Source organism: Drosophila biarmipes, chromosome 3R (genome assembly GCF_025231255.1).
Source record: "Drosophila biarmipes strain raj3 chromosome 3R, RU_DBia_V1.1, whole genome shotgun sequence".
In the NCBI taxonomy this organism is placed as follows: domain Eukaryota; kingdom Metazoa; phylum Arthropoda; class Insecta; order Diptera; family Drosophilidae; genus Drosophila; species Drosophila biarmipes.
The window spans coordinates 31,131,301-31,151,585 of record NC_066616.1 but is presented as its reverse complement, the minus strand read 5'-3'; the positions used below and the strand labels follow the sequence as shown (position 1 = coordinate 31,151,585).

General features: G+C 46.1%; 6 protein-coding genes and 1 non-coding gene across 15 annotated transcripts; 4 read left to right on the top strand and 3 right to left on the bottom strand.

Moving 5' to 3' along the window:
- Positions 1–750: 750 nt before the first annotated feature.
- On the bottom strand, positions 751–6,545 carry LOC108025373 (WD repeat-containing protein 44). 3 transcript variants are annotated; one of them, XM_017095839.3, is made up of 11 exons: positions 6,077–6,545; positions 5,809–6,013; positions 4,743–4,832; positions 4,513–4,651; positions 3,682–4,444; positions 3,417–3,617; positions 3,250–3,359; positions 2,636–3,195; positions 1,758–2,576; positions 1,570–1,698; positions 751–1,505 (listed from the first exon to the last, which is right to left on the bottom strand). In XM_017095839.3, exons 1-11 carry the CDS (start codon positions 6,160–6,162, stop codon positions 1,350–1,352), a joined length of 3,258 nt encoding a protein of 1,085 aa, XP_016951328.1. In that variant the 5' UTR covers positions 6,163–6,545; the 3' UTR covers positions 751–1,349. The 3 variants fall into 3 exon arrangements, with proteins under 3 accessions (XP_016951328.1, XP_016951327.1, XP_016951330.1); XM_017095838.3 differs by having other exon boundaries at positions 2,636–3,359; XM_017095841.3 differs by lacking the exon at positions 4,743–4,832 and having other exon boundaries at positions 2,636–3,359.
- Positions 6,546–7,024: 479 nt separating this feature from the next.
- On the top strand, positions 7,025–11,930 carry LOC108025376 (zinc transporter ZIP13 homolog). Of its 3 annotated transcripts, none has more exons than XM_050889509.1 (6): positions 7,025–7,263; positions 10,208–10,553; positions 10,623–10,730; positions 10,794–11,207; positions 11,268–11,423; positions 11,488–11,930. In XM_050889509.1, exons 2-6 carry the CDS (start codon positions 10,343–10,345, stop codon positions 11,664–11,666), a joined length of 1,068 nt encoding a protein of 355 aa, XP_050745466.1. In that variant the 5' UTR covers positions 7,025–7,263; positions 10,208–10,342; the 3' UTR covers positions 11,667–11,930. The 3 variants fall into 3 exon arrangements, with proteins under 3 accessions (XP_050745466.1, XP_050745465.1, XP_050745467.1); XM_050889508.1 differs by having other exon boundaries at positions 7,026–7,386; XM_050889510.1 differs by lacking the exon at positions 7,025–7,263 and adding an exon at positions 8,480–8,738.
- A 73-nt stretch (positions 11,931–12,003) lies between these two features.
- Positions 12,004–13,943, bottom strand: LOC108025378 (40S ribosomal protein S8). The gene is made up of 4 exons (XM_017095850.3): positions 13,815–13,943; positions 13,426–13,532; positions 12,399–12,810; positions 12,004–12,183 (listed from the first exon to the last, which is right to left on the bottom strand). Exons 1-4 carry the CDS (start codon positions 13,816–13,818, stop codon positions 12,080–12,082), a joined length of 627 nt encoding a protein of 208 aa, XP_016951339.1. The 5' UTR covers positions 13,819–13,943; the 3' UTR covers positions 12,004–12,079.
- LOC122817831 (small nucleolar RNA R442) lies at positions 12,254–12,299 on the bottom strand. The gene has a single exon (XR_006367402.1). It is a non-coding gene; the product is annotated as a small nucleolar RNA R442 (small nucleolar RNA).
- Positions 13,944–14,194: 251 nt separating the features above from the next.
- On the top strand, positions 14,195–15,590 carry LOC108025427 (uncharacterized). Of its 2 annotated transcripts, none has more exons than XM_017095914.3 (2): positions 14,195–15,141; positions 15,223–15,590. In XM_017095914.3, the coding sequence occupies exons 1-2, from the start codon at positions 14,473–14,475 to the stop codon at positions 15,484–15,486; spliced, it is 933 nt and encodes a 310-aa protein (XP_016951403.1). In that variant the 5' UTR covers positions 14,195–14,472; the 3' UTR covers positions 15,487–15,590. The 2 variants fall into 2 exon arrangements, with proteins under 2 accessions (XP_016951403.1, XP_016951401.1); XM_017095912.3 differs by having other exon boundaries at positions 14,198–15,141; positions 15,202–15,590.
- A 353-nt stretch (positions 15,591–15,943) lies between these two features.
- Positions 15,944–18,291, top strand: LOC108025426 (uncharacterized). Of its 4 annotated transcripts, none has more exons than XM_050889507.1 (3): positions 15,944–16,086; positions 16,137–17,410; positions 17,699–18,291. In XM_050889507.1, the coding sequence occupies exons 1-3, from the start codon at positions 16,002–16,004 to the stop codon at positions 18,284–18,286; spliced, it is 1,947 nt and encodes a 648-aa protein (XP_050745464.1). In that variant the 5' UTR covers positions 15,944–16,001; the 3' UTR covers positions 18,287–18,291. The 4 variants fall into 4 exon arrangements, with proteins under 4 accessions (XP_050745464.1, XP_050745463.1, XP_050745462.1 ...); XM_050889506.1 differs by having other exon boundaries at positions 16,137–17,483; positions 17,772–18,291; XM_050889505.1 differs by having other exon boundaries at positions 15,944–16,083; positions 16,137–18,291.
- A 315-nt stretch (positions 18,292–18,606) lies between these two features.
- LOC108025051 (uncharacterized) lies at positions 18,607–20,181 on the top strand. Its single transcript, XM_017095308.3, has 2 exons — positions 18,607–18,769; positions 18,825–20,181. The coding sequence occupies exons 1-2, from the start codon at positions 18,622–18,624 to the stop codon at positions 19,943–19,945; spliced, it is 1,269 nt and encodes a 422-aa protein (XP_016950797.1). The 5' UTR covers positions 18,607–18,621; the 3' UTR covers positions 19,946–20,181.
- The last annotated feature ends 104 nt before the right edge of the window (positions 20,182–20,285 follow it).

Sequence of the window (20,285 nt, the reverse complement as noted above, 5' to 3'; positions counted from 1 at the left end):
TTTACAAACAGTTCTTATCGAAATGTTTTATTGTTTTAATTAAAGTCTTGTAAAATGGGCCACACGACGTATGAATAATTAATTATTTTTATTAATAATAAAAATACCAAGCTCAAACAAGGTCCACCCCTATGAATATGCACGGATTTTGGAGAATTGCTACTCCATGAATGCAAGTTACCTATAGACACGAAAAAATCGAGTTAAATTAATAGCTCTTATAGCTTCCCTTTTCACCACTTTTACTAATGTCCCTGCTGAGGAAAGGGCCCCGAAATGTATGATACTTTAGAATGCAAGTAATTTATAGGTCCGCATGGCAATGTGCATATTTGTTGCAGACTATTCGCTCTTTTGGGGGTAAAGCCATTCGAAACTGGCGCATTTATTATTGAGGGAGTAGACGGTCATCGCTAAAATATGCAAATGAGGTAGGGAAGCCAAAAAACCAGCCAACAGGAGCCAAATCACTTAAACCTATGGCGGTTTCACTTTGGTCTGGCTCTTCTGTTACTTCAAAATCAACCCTTCCTGCAATTATAATACCTAAGATTTACAAATGTCTGCAGTTGTCAATATCGAATTACAAGAATCTTTGTTTACTGTGGACTTATTACCAGCACGCACCCAAGGAAGCCCCAAATACGAAGGTTAAGCTGTTGTTAAATAGCAGGAACGAATGTTTAGACATCTGTAATCCCGAAGCACTTCAAAACCAAGCCCCTCAACCCATCATCATAAGCAAAGTCGTTAGCGGAATTTAAGTTACAGTTTATGTCCTGTTTGCACACTTTACTTTACACAAAATATATGTTGTTAAAAGTTAATTATAATAGGTTGGTTAGGTTAGGTTTGTAGACTTTTAAAATAACTTATCTTCGATTCGGCGCTCCGAGTCATTCGTACCCTTGCAGGTTGGCCAGTAGTTCGTTTTTAATCTAGTTAAAGTCAGAGTGGTGTCCACGGACAGATTTAATCATAATCAAGAATATCAAAAACAAAGCTTCTGTACAGTCAAAGTGTAACTTACAAGGGCATAACAATATACAATTGACTTTCGAAATAATCAATTTGTTAAACAAATACCTATACACATATTCACACACTCAGCGTTAAAAATACATAACATATTTTGCGTAAGATTAAACAGTTCGCGCCAGCAGCAATTGTTAACAACTTTTACAATGGGAATAAAGTGGGTGCGGGGGACAGACAGAAATTAGTAATTACGGATTAAGCATATAAATAAGCGATGGCGCTAGTTACTAACGATACAAAATGTCACGAATACAAAAATAAAATAATATTTTACTTTTACTCCTCTATTATTCCCAACCTCTGGCTAAAGACTAATCCGCAATGGCCGTGTAGGGCAGGCTGCTGTGTTTCGGCTTCGTTTTGTTGATGAAGACCTTGATGGCGCCATTGAAGTCGGCGCTGACCAACACATAGCCACATCCCTTTTTGTGCTGCTCGACCAGAGGATCCGGCTGATTGTGGGCCAACTGCAAGGGGAAACCAGTTTGTTAGAAGTGCTCTGACATAATCCGAATCTGGAGTATCACCCACCTTCTCATTCGAGATTTCATCCGGTTCGGGCTTGATGATAGCCTCAGGGTGTGGCGCGAATATGGCACAATTGACCGCTGCGTTGTGGGCCTTAATGCCTTCCCAGAAGTCGCTGCGATCGCGCCGAACCTGCGGGTATACAAAATCAGTATAAAAATACTTTAAACAATAGCTTTTGAGTCACCCACCGAGCTGAGTTTCGAGTAGTCGTGGTTGGTTTTCCAAATATAGATGCATTGATTCTCCGATCCAGCAATTATATACTTTCCGTCGTTGCTGAACGACCCCTTGATTTGCGAGGACACATTCAAGTAGCCCTTGTATTTGCAGGACAAGTTGAGGTCCCGCAAATCGTACAGGCGGACTCGGCTGTCGTTGGAGGTGACCAGGATCTTGTCCTCCCCGGGCATCGGTTCAATGCCACTGATCTTGCGGCCAATGCGATTCTTACCCCTGGTGGAGCGCACATGAATCTGCGTGTGGTACTTCAGCTGATCCGTGTTATAAAATATGCAACGGCCGTCGTATGTTCCCACCACAGCGAACTGTCCGTTTTGGCAGAAGTTGGCAGCCGTTATAAGCTTCGCCTGGCCATCCACCTCATTCCAGAGGGCCACCTTCTTGTCCGGTATATTCCACAACCTTAGCTTGCCATCGAGACTGCCACTCAGAAAGTAGCGATCATCGCGTGGATGGAACGCAATAGCGGTGACAAAATCGATGTGCTGAAAACAGCAAAGGCACTCCTTTCTGGAAATGTGCCAGAGCCGCACAGTCTTGTCCATGCTGCTCGACAGTATGAAGTAATTCTTTGACCAGCTGACGTCCAGCAGGTCGGAGGTGTGTCCATTGTAGGTGCAGAAGGGCTTGGGCATGAAGGGGCCCGTACACTTCTCCGCGGCGGTGGCCATGGCAATGGCCTCTTCTGCCGAATGCTGCGAGACGAGCGACTCTTGCGAGGGCGTGGGCGAGGATTTTTGGTCAGCGTTGTATTTATTGCGCATGTCCTTTGATGAGAAAATAAGCATTACAAAAATGTATAATTAAGCGGAGTGCATTTGGTTACCTGGAAAAACGGATAGGCATCCTTAAGTACCCAAATCCTCAACACCTTGTCCTGCCCAGCAGTGGCCAACAGTCGTCCGCACGAGCTGAACTTCATGCACCACACAGCACTGGTGTCTTCGCCACTCAAGTCTTGGACATGCTGCAGTTTGGTGAACTCGTACGGGCCCTTGTTGGACGACGAGGCCTTGATTTTGATGTTCTGCTCGGGATTCATGGCATCAACAATGTCGGCCACATCCTCCTTGTGCCGCGCATGCGACACCTCGGATGCAATCGACTTGGCCTTGTCCACCGTCTTCCGCATGGTGGTGCCAAAGAAGCGTTTAATTCGCGCTGTCTTCTTTTTCAGCCGACTGCCATCCTCCGCCTCCAGCTCCTCCTCGTCGGGCTGCTGGCCCTCGATGCTTGGCGGAATGCCAATCACACTCTCCTCGTCGGACTCCTTCTGGATCACCTCCAGATGGGAGGTCAGCTTTAGGATGTGCAGCGAGAGCGGATTCCATCCCTCAGGCACTGGTGGTGAACGCATTTCGGAGAGCGGCATATTCTCGCCCGTGTCTAAATTTTTAACAGGAACTTGTTCAAGGATCTCAAAGTCGGTTAGCTGCTTGCCTGAGCTGGTTCGCGTGCGCACGTAGATGTTCATCTGCTTGAGCACATCCTCGTCGCCGGCGGACTTGCGGCGCTCCTTGTCGTTGACGCCACGATAGAATCCGGGATATCTAAGGGGTAAAATAAAGAGCTATAAAAACTAAGTACACAAAACATAGAGCACCAACCGTGTGGAGCTGCCCAAGCTGTTGGATCCAGTTCCCGCCAGTTTTGGCCTGTTCGCACTCTCCATGAGCATTTTCTCGATGCGCTCGATTTCATCTTGGGACGGACCCTGTGCCTTGTTGCTAGCCTCATCGCGTGGCTTGACCACATAACCTCCCTGAATGGCCTTGAACAGGTTCAAACCCTGATTGGGATCGATGGAACTACAAGAGATGGATGTAGATGTCAAAGACTTATAACCAATTCAGCCAACTGCCTTTTACTTACCTAACCCTTCCTGGAGCCGAGTTGCTTTTTGCCGAGTTCGATGGACTTGGTTTTGAGTGAACCGATGTCGAACTGCTGCCCAGAGATTGCGTGGGTTTGGGACCAGCAATCATGACCGCGGCCATGGGACGCATGTGAATTGCACTTGTCGAAGGCATGGACGAGGATGCCGCCGTGGTCGAGGCCGAAGCCGAGACGATTGTGTTGGTGGAAGAGCAGGTCAGTGTATTATTGGAGGCTGAAGTGGTTGCATCATTGAGGGAGCTCTCAAACTCCCGCAACTTTTGCTGAAGACCCTGCACACTCTTCACAGATCGGGTATCACTATCGGTGTCTTCGTTGTCCGCCGGCGGCAAACTGTACTGATCCGAGGAACTGATGGAGCAATTCCGAGACTTCTTCTTTCTTCGCGGCGGCGCCACAGGTCCAGACGAGGTGATGGAATCTGTGGTTTTCGACTGGGCAAGCTTTGTGCTCGCTATCACATCCGGTTCCTGCAGCATTATGGCGCCAGTAGTTGAGGATTGCAGGGAGGAGGCTGCGCTAGGAGGAATCCCTGTCGTGGGGGCCGCTGCCTCCTGACCACTTGCCTGATGCTTGGGCGAAACCCTGGGCGTGCTCATCCCAGAGGAGGTGTTTCCAGTGCTCGGCGGAGTGGTGGAGTTGGTGGAGGATGCGGGCAACGTCTGCTGTGACTGCTGCGCCTGCTGCTTCTGCTGTTGCGCATTTAGCGAGGCCAGCGACTCGCGATCTATGCTGATAGCTGGGAACAAATAAAATAAGAGTGTCAGTGGCTGCTTTGTTTCTTAACAAAAACCGATTTTTACTCACCCGATGGATCAATGCTGCCCGCCAAGATTCTGCCCACGCGACCCAGTGATGTCATGCTCTGTATGCTCATCGCATCGGTCTCAATGACCTTAAACGGATGCGTCGAACGGTTGGTGAAAATGCCATCCGTTGAGCTGTTCTGTAATTTGAATTAATGTCGTAAGTACACCTGGGAGACCTGTGGCAACACGAAAAGCTGAGCAAACACGCTAGATTACAAAAATGTATACCTGAGAATCAGGTGTGAGTGTATTTCCTGGATTATCATCCTCATCGTTTTGCATGCACTGACGTAGTTCGTGAAATCGCTGTCTACCCAACTATATGCGGTATTTATGTCATTTTTTAACGTATGCATATTTAACATTGGTCGAAATTGGAGTTTAGGTTGTTTTTCCATTCATATTCAAGTTGGGTATTGTTTTTTATTCGTTGGATTTACGAAATGAGGCGGAGAAAATATGAAAGTAAAGAACACAAATATGGACACAAAATTAAGGGGGTGATTTGGCTATTATTCAGTAGATAGTGGTGTTTGGCATTCAAATATGTTTCTCCTAGACTTTGGAAAAATAGAAATCGCCGAATTGTAAGAAATATAAGGGTGATAGTGCCTAGGTTTACGAAACTATAAAGTGGCAACTAATTATGAAGACTTTTTTACTCGAGTGGAAAACGTGTGATACAACTAAATGCTAAACTTAAAAACCTAGCTTTATCTTTATACCTTGAAGTGACTGTGCTTTTGCAAATAAAAACTGGGTAAACTCTATAAACCATATCATATCGGTTTTTAATCAATTTCTTAGGTGATACAATTTTAAAGGTCGAAAGTGGAGCAATTGAACATTTTATGGCAGTTAACTCTGATAGTAACTAGGGGCAGTTGTCAAAACTGATAGGTATATGGGAATATATAGGTGAAAAGGGAAGTAACATGGAATATAATGCATTCCTAGACGAAATTTGGTTTCACGAGTTCATAGCACGATAAACTTGGCTAATTACTGGTCTAATAATGGGAGATAAAATGAACTAGCTACCTATAAACGTTACCAAACAAAGTTCAGTTTCTCCTACTTTATAATTTTGAAAAATGAACGCTAGTCTTCATTAAAACACTCTACAAATCATAACACCAGCCATGTGAGCTGCAGGAGGGCTTTCGCACATATGAAAATGGTTTCCCAAGGCCACCGATGATGGATCGTTGCCCTGGCCGATGACATCATTGACTGGGTCTAGCAAAACGAAGGGGGAAAGGGAGGGCATTCCACTTGGACCCCGTGCACTTACAGATCCGAGCACGGGTTTGGGCTCGACGAAGACCCCCGCATCCTGCTGCTTCAGCCGGGCACCCAGGCTGTTGGTGGGACTCCGGGTGGCGGGCGTTCCAGCGCCAATGGGCGTAGCATCGCTGTCGGAGGAGGCGGCCGCAGTCACACGCACGGCGGGATCGGGAAAGATGAACTCCTGGGCCACCTCGGGCGGCAGTTTTCGACTGAAATGGCGGTAGTGACTAGGTTAGTTAGGGATCTCCAAGGGCTACCCATTGAGTACTCACCACAAAGTCGAATGGCGATTGGGCGTAGTGTCCTCGGCGTCGAAGAACTCCTCTGAACTGTCCGAATCCGTTTCCAGCTTACTCATCTCGTGACTTCCGATTTCTGGCCTGTGGTTTGTGCGATTCGTGATGGCTATCCTATCGCTCTTACCTAACCACCCAATTCGTATGCAAATTGTCCACGAAATTACGCTTTTGTTTTTTTTTTGTTATTGATTCCCTTTTGTTGCTGCGGCGCCCCACTGCCTTTTGTTGTTGTTGCTGCTGCTGCTGTTGCTATCTACTGGTGTGACGTCACTGGCTGCCGCCCTGGCGCTGAAGGCACTGCACTTAGCATTTTGCCATCGTCCGCGTGTGAATAAACATAGTCTCACTGTTAATTTGGGGCTTAATCAATTGTTAATTGAGTTTTTACGCTTGATATGCGTAAATACTAGTGGTGTCAAAGATGCAATTGTTTTCGATGGCAACGAGTGTGATTCATTAGTTATCGATTGCACTAGAGGTGGGCCGATCGGCGTGATTTAATGTCGTGACAAGAAGTCACCTGCATCGGGAAATATAGTACTTTTTATCTGATTTATTGATTAAATTAAAGATGCTAAATATTGGTTGAAATAAGCCAAAAACTAAGTGAAGTACTAATAAAATATATAAATCTGTGATGCTATGACTTGATATAGGCAATCCAATATTTGATATTGCAAAGTGGATCAATTTGTTTCTAATATCATCTTGTTTTTCATCACATAAGCCTTCCTTATTTAATTTTTAAATTGTATCGAGCTGTTGTTAAACTGAAACGAATTTTCCTTTCTCAGGAGTACCCTTATTTATCAAAGTCACCTACCTTGGTTTGGATATGTGCTGAACATCCGATAGTTGCTGATAAGATATCGATAGACGGACATTTTGCTACCGTTTTGCCATCCCGAATGCAATTTTCCGCACGGCCCTCGAAAAGTATAAACAAATGTATAAATGCATGTGATTTTGGCGAGCTTGTAGCTTTTAGCAAGCGACGCGCGGGGCGACCACAGCGCAAGCAGAGCCCGTGAATTCGAGTTCCGCGGGGCCAAGTGTATATTTAACTTCCCAAGAGCCCAGGCGAAATAAAAGTGAATCCGCGCCGTAACTGCGGAGTAAAACCAAACGGGTGCCAATGATCGCTACTACGCAATAGAAAAGTAATTTACCAAACAATTTCGGCCACCGCACAAAGCCAATTGAAACAAAACCGAAAGTTTTGCGTTTTATTCGCGGCCATAAAAGTGATAAGGGCACGTTAACCTGCCGCAAACCAAAATACGGTAAAAATAACTGCATAATAATAACCGAACCGATTTCACAACAAAGCCTGGAAAGCAATGGAAGTCCCTAGTACTAGGTGCACTTTCCTGGCATAGAATTAGGGGAATCAATTAAATATAATATCTATTATATATGTGGAGATAATATATGTGTAATGCTTATCAGTCATATGCACAATGTACAATGGGAGATCTCTTTTGTTAGGTTCCATTATCATACCATGTGGTTCCGGGACAAAAGCAGGAAAACCTTTTCCGAAAACCAGGAGATCTCCGGCATAACTAACCTAGTGCAAGATTATCATCCACACGTCACTAATAGCGCCATATTTGATAAATTCCCAGCAGTACTCAATCTAATCCGAAATCCGTGCTCTGGCACCATAATAATATGCGCGTATTGCTCTTTATCAGCGCCATGTACATATGTATGTGAAAACAAATCGACTAGACTTTGTTGAACAACAATAAGGCACACAATGATAACTTGTTTTGCAAACTGGTTCCGCGACTTCAAGCTTGATTATTTATTTTTATGGAGAATCGAAGGGTTTCGACTCTATGCGGGCCTGCCCATGGGTCTCTCAGTAATTGCCTAGAGTACATATCACCCAGGTCAAGACAAAGAATTTCCTCAGAGGAGCAGATCTCCTTCAGAGCTCCCGCTTGATAAAGGGAAAGCACCAGTACCAATGTTCGTTGTCCGACCCTTTAATACTACATGTTTTTCGTACATTACGCTGATATCTTGGTCAGACACCAACCTTATCTGCCCAAGGGAGCCAGTTTCTCACTTAATTTCTGGGTTCCGCACGTTTGGATTGATAATCGAAGCTTGTTCTCATTTTAGTGCAGCGTGCAAAATAATCTCGGCCATTTTGATGATCCACTGAAAAAGTACGGCCCTGGTGGCGACAATAATGATTCAGCATGGACTTGCGAGTCAGCAACTCGTTGAAGGGAATATTTCACACAAAGCTGTGGAACCCCCTAATTAGGCTCTCCACTCAATTCTTCTATATGAACGGAAGGGAAGCCGACTCTTCCCCCACAACGAGCTCAGTTACCGGCGCGATAAGACACGACTTGTGGAGCTCGGAGCATAAATTTCCGCATTAGCAACAGTCAAGTGTGCTATAGTCACAGTTGAAATACACATTCCCACACGCCACAAATCAACTTTGGAGCCCAGAAGAACCCATTGTCCACGAGTTCTATGTACAACGAGCACTCGGAGCGCCTCTAGATTCGCATATAATAATCGCTGCGAATTTGGGATTAAATCATACAGGATTGCCGGAAATCCAGACGGTCTTTTCACTGAAGGCTCGTCCGAAGAACACAATAAATAGGTCCAACAGCTAAACAAATATTCCTTATTTATTGTGCTAAATTTGGAGTATTTATTCAAGTGGTCGACGCATGTGTGCGAGCCAACTTGAGTGGCTTCCTAGTAACGAATTTCGGCTACTTTATACAAAGTCTTATAACCGGCTTTGAACTCGAACAACCAGATTTTCTTCGCTTACATATCGTATGGAATTCTATAGAGATAGTAATGTGCAATTACACAGTTTAAATAGCTTAGGTCGTGGCAATCGGACTAAAATTCAAGCTCTCTTTACAGCTTCTCAGTTCTGGATCAAATAGATCCTCAGAAGAACCGTCTCTCCAGCCCTTTTTCGAGTAATTACACGGCGTCTAAATCTAATCTAAATAATTTGCTTTGTGATAGTTCAATGACAATGACTGCGAAAGATAAGAGTCGGCCATAGATATAGTATATTCCTCGCCCACAGGTTCGACTTTCGCATCGCTACTGCCATACGAATGTAGATTTCGAAGCCGAGTCGCAGTTCTTGCGGGAGCTTTTGAGACGGTGGCAGCAACGTACTCCCCCGATTTCGATTCCAATGCCCCAATACCCGTGTGTAGTATTGCCGTTCCACAAAGCCGCCGAAAGCGTACCACTCCATGGGACCAGCGCCAGCGTAATCTTATCGCTGAAAAGTGAACAGTTTAAGCTGCATCGTGCACATCAAATCGGAAATCAAATGGAAACAAAGTATCTTGACGTGGGCGTTTCGAGCCCAGCGTCTTCTGGGGTTTCGTTTAGTCTGTTTGTGCACATTGGAAACGACGGTTATCGAGTTGGCCCCTCTGGAATCATTATTTTTCGCCTAATTTACGGTCTGTTTCGGCTGCTAGAAGTGATACAAGTGTAGTATACGGTCTCTTTGGGGGTGATTTACAAGTGATACTCCTGAAATTTGAAAAAGAAAGCGTTCGTTTTCGAAAAAGGAATCAAGTAGGGTACTATAACTATTATAATACCTCTTAGACTCCTAACAAGCTGTATTGCGATTCTGTCATCCCATATGAAAACCTCCTAAACCCTGCACTTTAGATAAAGTCTATACTCTAGATACGATATGGAAGTTAACTTTTGCAATTAACTAAGTGAAATTTTGATGGTTATAGTAAGCAGGACTCGCCCACCCATCCTGACGCATAATTATCGGGCAATGGTCTTAGTTTGATTGACTGCTGTTCCTCGCAGTCACACTTAAGTCGCTGTGCTTAAGTCTTACAGAGACTTGCTTATCACCGCCCCTATATTGATTATGGCTGACATTGTCCATATCTAAAAGATTTTCCCATCACCGTGTGTCTGATACTGGGAAACGCATCTAGTTATTCAATGCTTTTGTTGCCAGGTGGCGGATTTGGGGGAAATATCTGCCATACTTCATATTTGAATCAAAATTAACGTGTGGATTGACAGTTTCTTAAAGAGTAAAAATCAAATTTCGCCTTTCAGCTGGCCCAGGACCATTGTACACCGCACCACTTCCCTCGAAAGTCACTGGACATGAGCAGGCGGTAGTGACTGAAGAATACATCCCTAGTTCCAGCACAAAACAGCTCATAGATAGCCGCAGCAGGGCAGCCGAAAATGACCAACCACAGCAGCTTCTTCGATGAACACTTCGCCATGATATACTCCAACCTGATGGACAACTACATGCCCGAGTACTTCAAGAGCTTCGAGTACACGCCATGGGTCTTCTCTCTGCTGGGATCGGTGGTCATCGGGTTGAGTGGCATATTCCCACTGATCATCATTCCCACGGAGGAGAAAATGGCTAAAGAGGGATACAAAGATCGTAAGTTGCACGCTTTGGAAGAGAGATTGTATCTTTAACTACAAACTTTTCGGCTTACTCGCCCTCCAGCTGCAGAGTCCAAACTCCTGCGAGTGCTCCTGAGCTTCGCAGTCGGCGGTCTCCTGGGCGATGTATTCCTCCACTTGCTGCCAGAAGCCTGGGAAGGCGATAACCAAGGTGAGTTCGCAAGGCAAGCACCAAATGGTAAACTAATCTCTGTAAATACTATATCCTCCACAGATCCATCTAGTCACCCATCGCTGCGATCGGGACTTTGGGTCCTTTCCGGCATCCTCATCTTCACAATCGTGGAGAAAATCTTCTCGGGATATGCCAGCGCGGACGAGGAGAACCCGCAGCCCAAGTGCGTGGAGATAGCCAATTGCCTGCTGCGAAGACATGGAGGACAGTTGCCGGAGGGCGAAACCGCTGAAAGTTGTGGCGGCGCCTGCGACATCGAGGATGTGGACAAGGTCTGCTTCCTCCGCGAACGGGAACTGAAGTCGAAGGAGAAGAAGGAACAGCCCAAGAAGGTGGCGGGGTATCTGAACCTCTTGGCCAACTCAATTGATAATTTCACACATGGTCTGGCCGTGGCGGGCTCCTTTTTGGTCTCCTTCAGGCATGGAATCCTGGCCACGTTTGCCATATTGTGTGAGTACTTCGAAGCTTACTTGGCTCCGGAAAGAAACTGATTTATATCCCTCTTGGCAGTGCATGAAATTCCGCACGAGGTGGGGGATTTCGCCATCCTGCTTCGATCCGGCTTCAGTCGCTGGGATGCGGCGCGTGCGCAGCTTCTGACGGCGGGCGCCGGCCTCCTCGGCGCTCTGGTGGCCATCGGCGGCTCCGGCGTAACGTCGGCCATGGGTGAGCTTAAGGGGGCTTGCCAAGTGCCAGGTGTCAACCACTGATCTTATCTTTACATTTACAGAGGCACGTACTTCGTGGATTATGCCGTTCACTGCCGGCGGCTTCCTGCACATTGCTCTGGTCACAGTATTACCTGATCTCTTGAAGGAGGAGGAGCGAAAGGAGTCCATCAAGCAGCTGCTAGCACTGATATTTGGCATTGCGTTAATGGCCGTGATGACCATGCTATTCGAACATTAGAAACCTTAGATGACAGCAGTATAGGATGAAAAATTAAACCAGAACAGAGTTTTAGTGAGCGCTAAGATTGCACTTGGCAGTTTCAAATTTACATGAATTTGTTGTACTTTATGGGATTAACCACAATCCTGCCAGCGTTATGTAATTATAGCCAATATGAATGATATTTAAACTATTGTTAATGATTACGTATTACTGTATCATACTTATGAAACGAAAATTCAATAGACATTTAAGGGAGAGTCGTTGGCTCTCCACTATCCACGAACTGCGTTTACTTGAGGGAACACCAGAGGGTTTCGGATGCCAGGCAAATGGAAAGAAAAAATCATACAAATGCACTTCCTATAAAAACAAGCAGTTTTATTCTGTTTTTTCTTTGCAGATCGCGTCTGCAAGCTTATCTAGTGCCTTTATTTCTTAGACTTGATCTTCTTAAGGTAGAATTCCAACTCCTTGCCTTCCAAAATGTAGCCGTCGGAGCGACCGCACTGTCCGGGGCGGGAAGAAATGCAAGCTGGAAGGGAAAAGGACAAGGAATTAGACAGGGCAACCAACAAAGGGGCAATAAGATTGTGAAGTGTTGAAATCAGAGTAACTATGACAAGCCGAATCACGCCCAACAGGCTTGCATCTCTCTTAAAACAAGATCGATGCAATAAAGTAGTTGGATCGCTAGGGTTTTTACATCACCTTAAAAAAGAAAAAAAAACAGAAATCCGAAATACACACCCAAGATGCGGCCGGAGGTGAACTGATCCTCGAGGGCCTGCTCGACCTTGCCGTACTTCTGGCGCTCCAGATACTTCTTCATGACCTTTTCGCTGCGCTTCTTGGTCAGCACGTCGTTCTCGTCCTCCTTCTGGGCGTGCTTGGGGTTACGCTTGCGTCCCAGGGGCAGAACGTAGTGGGCCTCGTACCACTGGCGGAAGGGTGTGGCATCGATCACCACGATGCTGTTCTTCACCAGGGTCTTGGTGCGCACCAGCTCGTTGTTGGAGGCGTTGTAGACCACATCGGCGATACGGGTCTTGCGCGCCACTCCCTCGGAGGCCCAGGCGAAGTTTCCGGTCTCCAAGCGGAGAGCACGGAGCTTGGTGTTTCCACCACGGGTGCGCACCTTGTGCACGCGGCTGGAGCCAAGCTGAAAGGGAAGAGTTTCGGGTTAGTCTGCGTTCATTTCGGGGGAGTGCTTTTCTAGGTTTATGCCATATAATCAGTAGTCCGAACATAATGCTTTTCAATCATCAAAAAGCGTGCTCAAGAGCACAATTGCAGTTGACACGCGTTAACATCACTTTGTAATCTTAAGTAGGCCTAAGACCGGTTTTCTCATTGGGATTCTATATGTTAAGAGTTTATGGTCAAGGACTAAAACAAAATGATATGGGGGATGCAGAAATTTATCATTAACAAGATAAATGAGTTAGATTTCAAAGAGATTATAAATTAGAATATTTAAATTAACATATTCAAACATGATGTAAATTTCATTATAATCCATTCGAAACAGATTATGTTTGTAACTAATAGGAAGTAAAACAGAACTAATTGAGAGGTGTGATCAAGGTGATAATACCTTCCAAATGATTATTATCATATACAGGGAATCAACCATGTGTTGGCTTTCCTTGTATAAGATAGAACCACTGAAAATGTTTTGGGTACCTATGGGACCATCAATTCTTAACCGGAGCATGAGAAACTGGAGCAAGGCGTCGGAACCACCTTATAGCGACTACCCGGGGTTTATCCTTACCTTGGTGTTGGCGGCGGGGCGGCCCAACTCGAACTTGCGCTTCTTGCGGAGCGACTTGCGCTTGCCTCCGGTGGCCCGGCGTTTGTGTGCACTATCGCGGCTAATACCTGGTATTAGGAGAAATAAAAACGGATTAGTAAGGTAGTCGAGGCGCTGGGAAACCAGCCGAAAATACCAAGAACATGGGGGCACGTTGGAAGAGCACTAAAACCAGCCGCATTGCACGGACCCCAAGTTAATCACTCGTATTTCTTTAAATTCACATATTTCGCGTTGCGTTTTGCTCGATGCCGTTGTGAACGTACTTTGTGCGCACTCTCATCATGTTTGCAGGCCAATTTCAGCCCATTTTCTTGATATTTCGACGCATTTTGCGAGAGTCGACTTACCCATGTTCGAGTAAAAAGCGAGAAAGAAAGGAAAAGACACGCACAGCACCTCGTGTCAAAAAAGTAGGGTTATTTTTTTGACGTTTGCCACGGTCTGGCAACGCTGCACTGTTAAGGCGCGTCCAACAGCACACTGAGTGCTGTTAAATATATTCAAATAAATAGTATTTGCGAATTAAATTTGCTTTAAATAACAAATAAACATATTTTTAAGATTACTTTATTTTATGACTATCTATACTTTTGTTAAAAGGTCGAATTTTGATTAGATGGTTCACGCAAACTATAGTTTTCAAACTTAATGGCAACTCTGTCAATTGATGAATAACACACTAACCTGGTTTTCTTTATTTATTTATCACTGGCTTAACAAAATGAAATGAAGTATTTTAATGTAATCGCAATACATTTGTATTTCAAATCCGTTAGTTTTGAAATTTAACAGTGCAATGGATACCCTCAATCCTATCACCAAAATAGGTGTGACCAATAAGGCTAACATTTTGCCTGGCGGACTGGCTTCCCGCGAACGGTCACACCGCGAAATACACTGTACTTTTTGCAGCGAAAATAATAGCAAATTGATAAATAAACGCGTCAATTGCAATTTACAAACAATTTGGCCAGGAGCTGGCGCCCCTGATCCCCGGACTTGCTGATGATGGTTGGGAAAAACTTCAAGGCTCTAGCGCACTTTCACCGCCTGACCGAGTACATAGTACAGTGCAAGCACTGCGACAAAACACTGTCCTCCAAACACACCTCCTCCAACCTGACGCGCCACCTAATCCGGAACCACAAGCTCTTGGCCCGCACCATTTTCGCCGGCGAGGAGGGCAAGATGCTGGCCGAGCTCAAGGACGAGCTGGAGGCCTCCGAGGACCTCAGCATGGAGCTGGCCGAGGGCGAGGGCGAGACCAAGTCGGCGGTGCGCGGCATCATGGGCGTGAAGCGTGATCGGGAGCAGGAGCAGATGGAGCGGCACAGCCAGGAGGCCGCCGAGATGCGCAACAAGGTGATTGGGAAGAACAACAAGCTGTGGGCCCACTTCATCCGCATCTCCGAGTTCATGGCCAAGTGCATGCACTGCGGCAAAACCCTCTCCTCGAAACATTCTTCCTCCAATCTGATGCGACACATCGTGCGACGCCATAACAATCTGGCCAAGACCCTGAATCACTCGCACCAGCACCTGATGACGCCCAAAAAGGAAGCCAACTCCAGCGGCCTGGAGCGCCGGCAGACGGCGGCCGATCCCCTGGAGAAAGTCAACTTTGACGATGTGGACAGCATCATCGAGAAGGTGGCCGATCATCTGGACGAAGAGGTTCGTGCTCCTCACCCACTCCATATTCTTTGCTAAGCAATTCGATCTCTGGTTTTTAAGGTCACTTCGATTTCGCTGCAGGAACCCTTCTACGAGTACGTGGTGGACAACTCGGACAACTCCGTGGTGGTGGACAGGTGCGAGGAGCCGGAGCCAGCGGACATGCAGAACATGATGCCACCGGACAATGCCTCGCTGGCGGAGTCCACCACCCAGCTGGACGAGAAGCTCAAGGCGGAGACGATATACTACAACGAGATGGCCGAACTGGCCAGGGCCAAGCGCCGGCTCATCGACCTGCAGACCAAGAAGCTGCTCCTCGACATGAACGTGGTGGACAACTAGCCAACCGACGATTACTTCGGCTTGTATTTGTAGGGGAGATAAGGCGGGCAATATGATAGATTACACTTAGGTACGAATATACTTTAAACAATACGACAACATTACGATCTGTGAATTTATTGTGCGGGGATTTCGGTATTCCCAACAGGGAAAGATGTTAAACGGTGTTAAAAAGCATTTAGAAAAGCGGGAGCTTTGTCAAAGTTGCAAGTATAAATTCAATATATTTATTTTTTTTAAGTGTGTCCTTATATTTCTGGTAAATAAGACAAATGTATCAACATATTCGTTTATACTCCTCCCTGATATAATAAACCTTAACTTACCGATAATAATATTCTAAAAACCCGAAAAATGTGAGTGAAAGTTCACTTTTTGGACAGATCACTGTATTTGAAAGGTAGAAAATAACGTCAACTTGTAGTTTGAGATATTTATACTTCTCGACTGCGGGCACACTTTCCCTGGGAAGTTGTTTCTTTCTCTAAAATATTAAAAGTCTTTGAATTCAGGCCATGCCCAAGTATTCACCGGAAAGGCAGAGCTTGACTGGCTCTTCCTGCTCCTGGGAGCACATAAGCTTCGAATCAGATGATGGTGGTATGTCCGTATTTGGCTGGAAATCCCTCCACTAACCTTGGTTTCTTCAGCTTCCCAAGATCGGGAGTTCTCCCTTTGGAGTCGCCGTGCACAGCCGGACTGCTCACAAGTAACGAGGCCAGGGCATGGATACAATCGGTTGCCCCCGTCTAGATCCCCAGATAGAAGCCCCCGCAGGCATCGGCAGCGAAAACCAGCCGGAGCACCGAAGCCAAGTGGTGAAACGTATACGGATGCTATGTCGTCCATTTCGCCTTGGAAGTATTCCGAGTTGCTCCAGGATAACCTGACAATGGCTCTGGTGGACATGCTCCACGATGACGGCTGCCTGCTGCGCGAGAGATGGGGGGATATCGAGGCCATGTTGGCGGATATGGTGGCCACACGAATCCAGTCGGTGCCAAGGGGCCCCCACCCGTCGTTCGACTCGTCTTACGAGATCCACGGCCACCGGGTGATCAGGTGCGCCGACGGTTTCTCAAAGATCTTCCTGGAGGACTGCGTAGCCGAACTAAGTGAAGCTTGGCATGGCCTACGCATCACGCTTGTGCACGCCAGCGCAATACCTTGTGCAGCGGCCCTGGCAGCAGGCCAGGATGAACGGACTACCTTATCCAGCAAGAATATAGATCAGATGGAGAAAAACTCTTTAGGCTGGATGGTACCGCGGGGAGCGAAACTATCCCACATTGCGATCCAGGAGATCCAGTACAGAAATGTGAACAAGCCAAAAGGCCAACAGAAACGATTCCTGCTTCAGGATGGTTCAAAAAGCTGGAGGGTACTCTTAGGCCGAGGCCATAAAGTGCGTGTTGTAGAACACGTTCCAAAAATGAAGGAAGTGGAGCAGACGCACGAGGAGCAGACGGATGACGAGCAGGCGGATGAGGAACAGACGCATGAGGAACAGACGGAAGAGGTGGACCAGTCGTATGAAGAGTACATTGGAACTGGGGCGCAGAAGGAAATAGAGAAAAGCCACCAGATGGAGGAGATGAACCAGATAGAGGAAGGGGTCAACGAGCAGCAGACAGAGGTTAACTCTTTCGGGTGGATAGTACCTCGGGGAGCTGAGTTCTCCGACACTGCGATCAAGAAAATAATAGAAGGCGATCTCACTATGCGAACGAGATCGCGGCAGAAGTTTCTGGTTCATGATGGCTTGAAATCCTGGAGAGTAATCCTGTGTCAAGGTGGTCGAATACGCATTAACAAATATACTGGAAATGCGGCGAAAAGGAAAGAAGCAGAGGAAGTAGAGGAAAGCCACCAGACAGAGGAGATGAACCAGATAGAGGAAGGGGTCAACGAGCAGCAGACAGAGGTTAACTCTTTCGGCTGGATAGTACCTCGGGGAGCTGAGTTCTCCGACACTGCGATCAAGAAAATAATAGAAGGTGATCTCACTATGCGAACGAGACCGCGGCAGAAGTTCTTGGTTCATGATGGCTTGAAATCCTGGAGAGTAATCCTGTGTCAAGGTGGTCGAATACGCATTAACAAATATACTGGAAATGCGGCGAAAAGGAAAGAAGCAGAGGAAGTAGAGGAAAGCCACCAGACAGAGGAGATGAACCAGATAGAGGAAGAGGTCAAAGAGGAGCAGACGGAGGTTAACTCCTTAGGCTGGATAGTACCTCGAGGAGCTGAGTTCTCCGACACTGCGGTCAAGAAAATAATAGAAGCTAATCTCACTGGGCGAACAAGACCGCGTCGGAAACTCCTAATTCATGATGGCTTGAAATCCTGGAGAGTGACCCTGTTACAAGGTGGTCGAATACGCATTGGCCAGTACACTGGCACTGCGGCGAAGAAGGAAAAACCAGAGGAAGTAGAGGAAAGCCCCCAGGCAGAGGAGATGAACCAGATTGAGGAAGAGGTCAATAAGGAGCAGACAGAGGTCAACTCTTTCGGCTGGATAGTACCTCGGGGAGCTGAGTTCTCGGACACAGCGATTAAGAAAATTATAGAAGGCGATCTCACTATGCGGACGAGACCGCGGCAGAAGTTTCTGGTTCATGATGGCTTGAAATCCTGGAGAGTAATCCTGTGTCAAGGTGGTCGAATACGCATTAACAAGTATACTGGAACTGTGCCGAAGAAGGAAGAACCAGGGGAAAGCCACCAGATAGAGGAGTTGAACGAGTTAAAGAAAGCGCAGCAGATTATGGAGGGCAAGAATAAAATTCCAAACACCTAAAATAATTTGTTTTTTATTTCATTGCTACATTTTGTTTATATACTCGAACATATTACGTACCTTGTTCATATGTACATATATTACATACATATTTTTTATTGATATGATATCCATGATATCTAAGTTTAGGACATTATATTATTATTTCTAAAAAAGAACGTTCTAAGATAAAAACATATTAATAATAAATCATATTTTTAAATATTTAGGATTTCAGAAAAAGGAATCAAAATATTTTCAAATTCCTATCTATGGTTTGTGACGGCGCTAGCTTTCTAGCATAGACATTAATCTTTTGGCATTTTTTAGGTGATTCCCAAGATTTCAAGAGCAACATGTTTAATGTTTATTGTTTTGATTCGGAAGCACATTTGGACGCTGAAATGTCTAGTTATTGGCCAAAAGAGGAGCGCAGCTTCTGCTCCTGGGAGAAAATAGAGGCTGAACAGGACTACGATACGATAATAATCGATGATGATGATGGTAAGTGAAGGTTCCCTTGCGTCCCTTTTCTCACTTGCCCATTTGATTTCCCAAGATGGATCTGATAGTTATCACTGGCGTCGTAAAATGAAGTCTGAATCCCCATTTGAAGACAAGGGGTTCGAGTCCCCATTTGATGACAAGGGGTCCCTTTCCCCGCAGGACGATTTCCCGGATCACAAACCAACAGGACCTCAGCCAGCCAAGCAAAAGACGAATAAAAAGAACCCCTACCAGATGCGAAAGACCAAGGTGCAACTGGCTCGCCATATTCTCGCCAGGATTGCCAAGAACGAGGCGGAAGGAAGGACGCATCCCAAAGATGCGAAGGACAAAGTTCGATGCCAGGCGATGTTGAAGAAATTGGAACGCCACAGCCGGAGGAATACGCAGGACATCCAGCCCACGAAACCGATGCCAGATCGCTCTGTGGTTAAGAACGGTAGAACGCCGCCCAAAAGATCAAGGCGTACAGGTCCGTCCGGATCTGGAAAGCTTGATGAGGAGGCCAAGGACAATCTGGTGATGGCCTTGGTGGACGAGCTGCATGAGGACGGCTATCTGCTCAATCAAAAATGGGAGGAGATCGAGACCAGGCTGGCGAACATGGTCACTGACAGACTGATGGCCGTGCCAGACGGTCCTATCCCGTGCTTTGACTCTTCCGACGTGATCCGAGGTCACCGCGTGATCAGATGCGAAGACGGCTTCTCGAAGATCTTCCTGTCGGAGTGTGTGGACGAGATTGGCGACAGCTGGGATGGCCTACGCATCAGGCTAGTCCATGTCAGCGAGATTCCCTGGAGGCCGCGTGCCCGCATCTGGTTGCCCAAGGGTCAAAGGGATCACAACCGGATCCTGAGCTGCCTGAGAGCACAGAACCTCGATATAGACATGTCGGACTGGAGCATTCTCACCGCAGAGCAGGAAATGAAGACAAGTCAGTCGTTCTCGTTCCTTATAAACCGTCGCTGTCTTCCCCAACTGGAAGCCGCCGGCTACAAGGTTCGCTACGGCATTCGAATGGCCAAGCTCAAGGTGTTTTCTTCCGAATCAGACGAGTTGCCTATGGAGAACGAAGAGCTCAAGACCTGGAGACATGAAGACGCCATACCACACTTCAGTAACTCTCGACTTTCCTCCCAAGAGAGATGCAAACGTGTGGACTGGAAGTGAAAAACCTAAGGCCGAAGCCAAGTTCAATATTTTACTCCAAATCGACGTTAAACCTCAGGAAAGGTGTAATTATAAGAAATAACTATAAGAGTTACAAAGCCAACTACGTTTTGTATGACGGATTGTACATATATCAATCTATACATTTCCTGAAAAGTAAATTTTGTCACCTTTTGTCATCAAACTTCTTTAAAATGCCAAGAAAGTATATTGTTACAATTGATTAAAAATTATAATGAATGTTTTCTTACTTATTGGGTTATAATCTATAAGATTTTTATTGCAACAAATTAGTGCACATAAAAAGGATCTCAAAAGGAGTCCCCTTAATGGTTTAAGG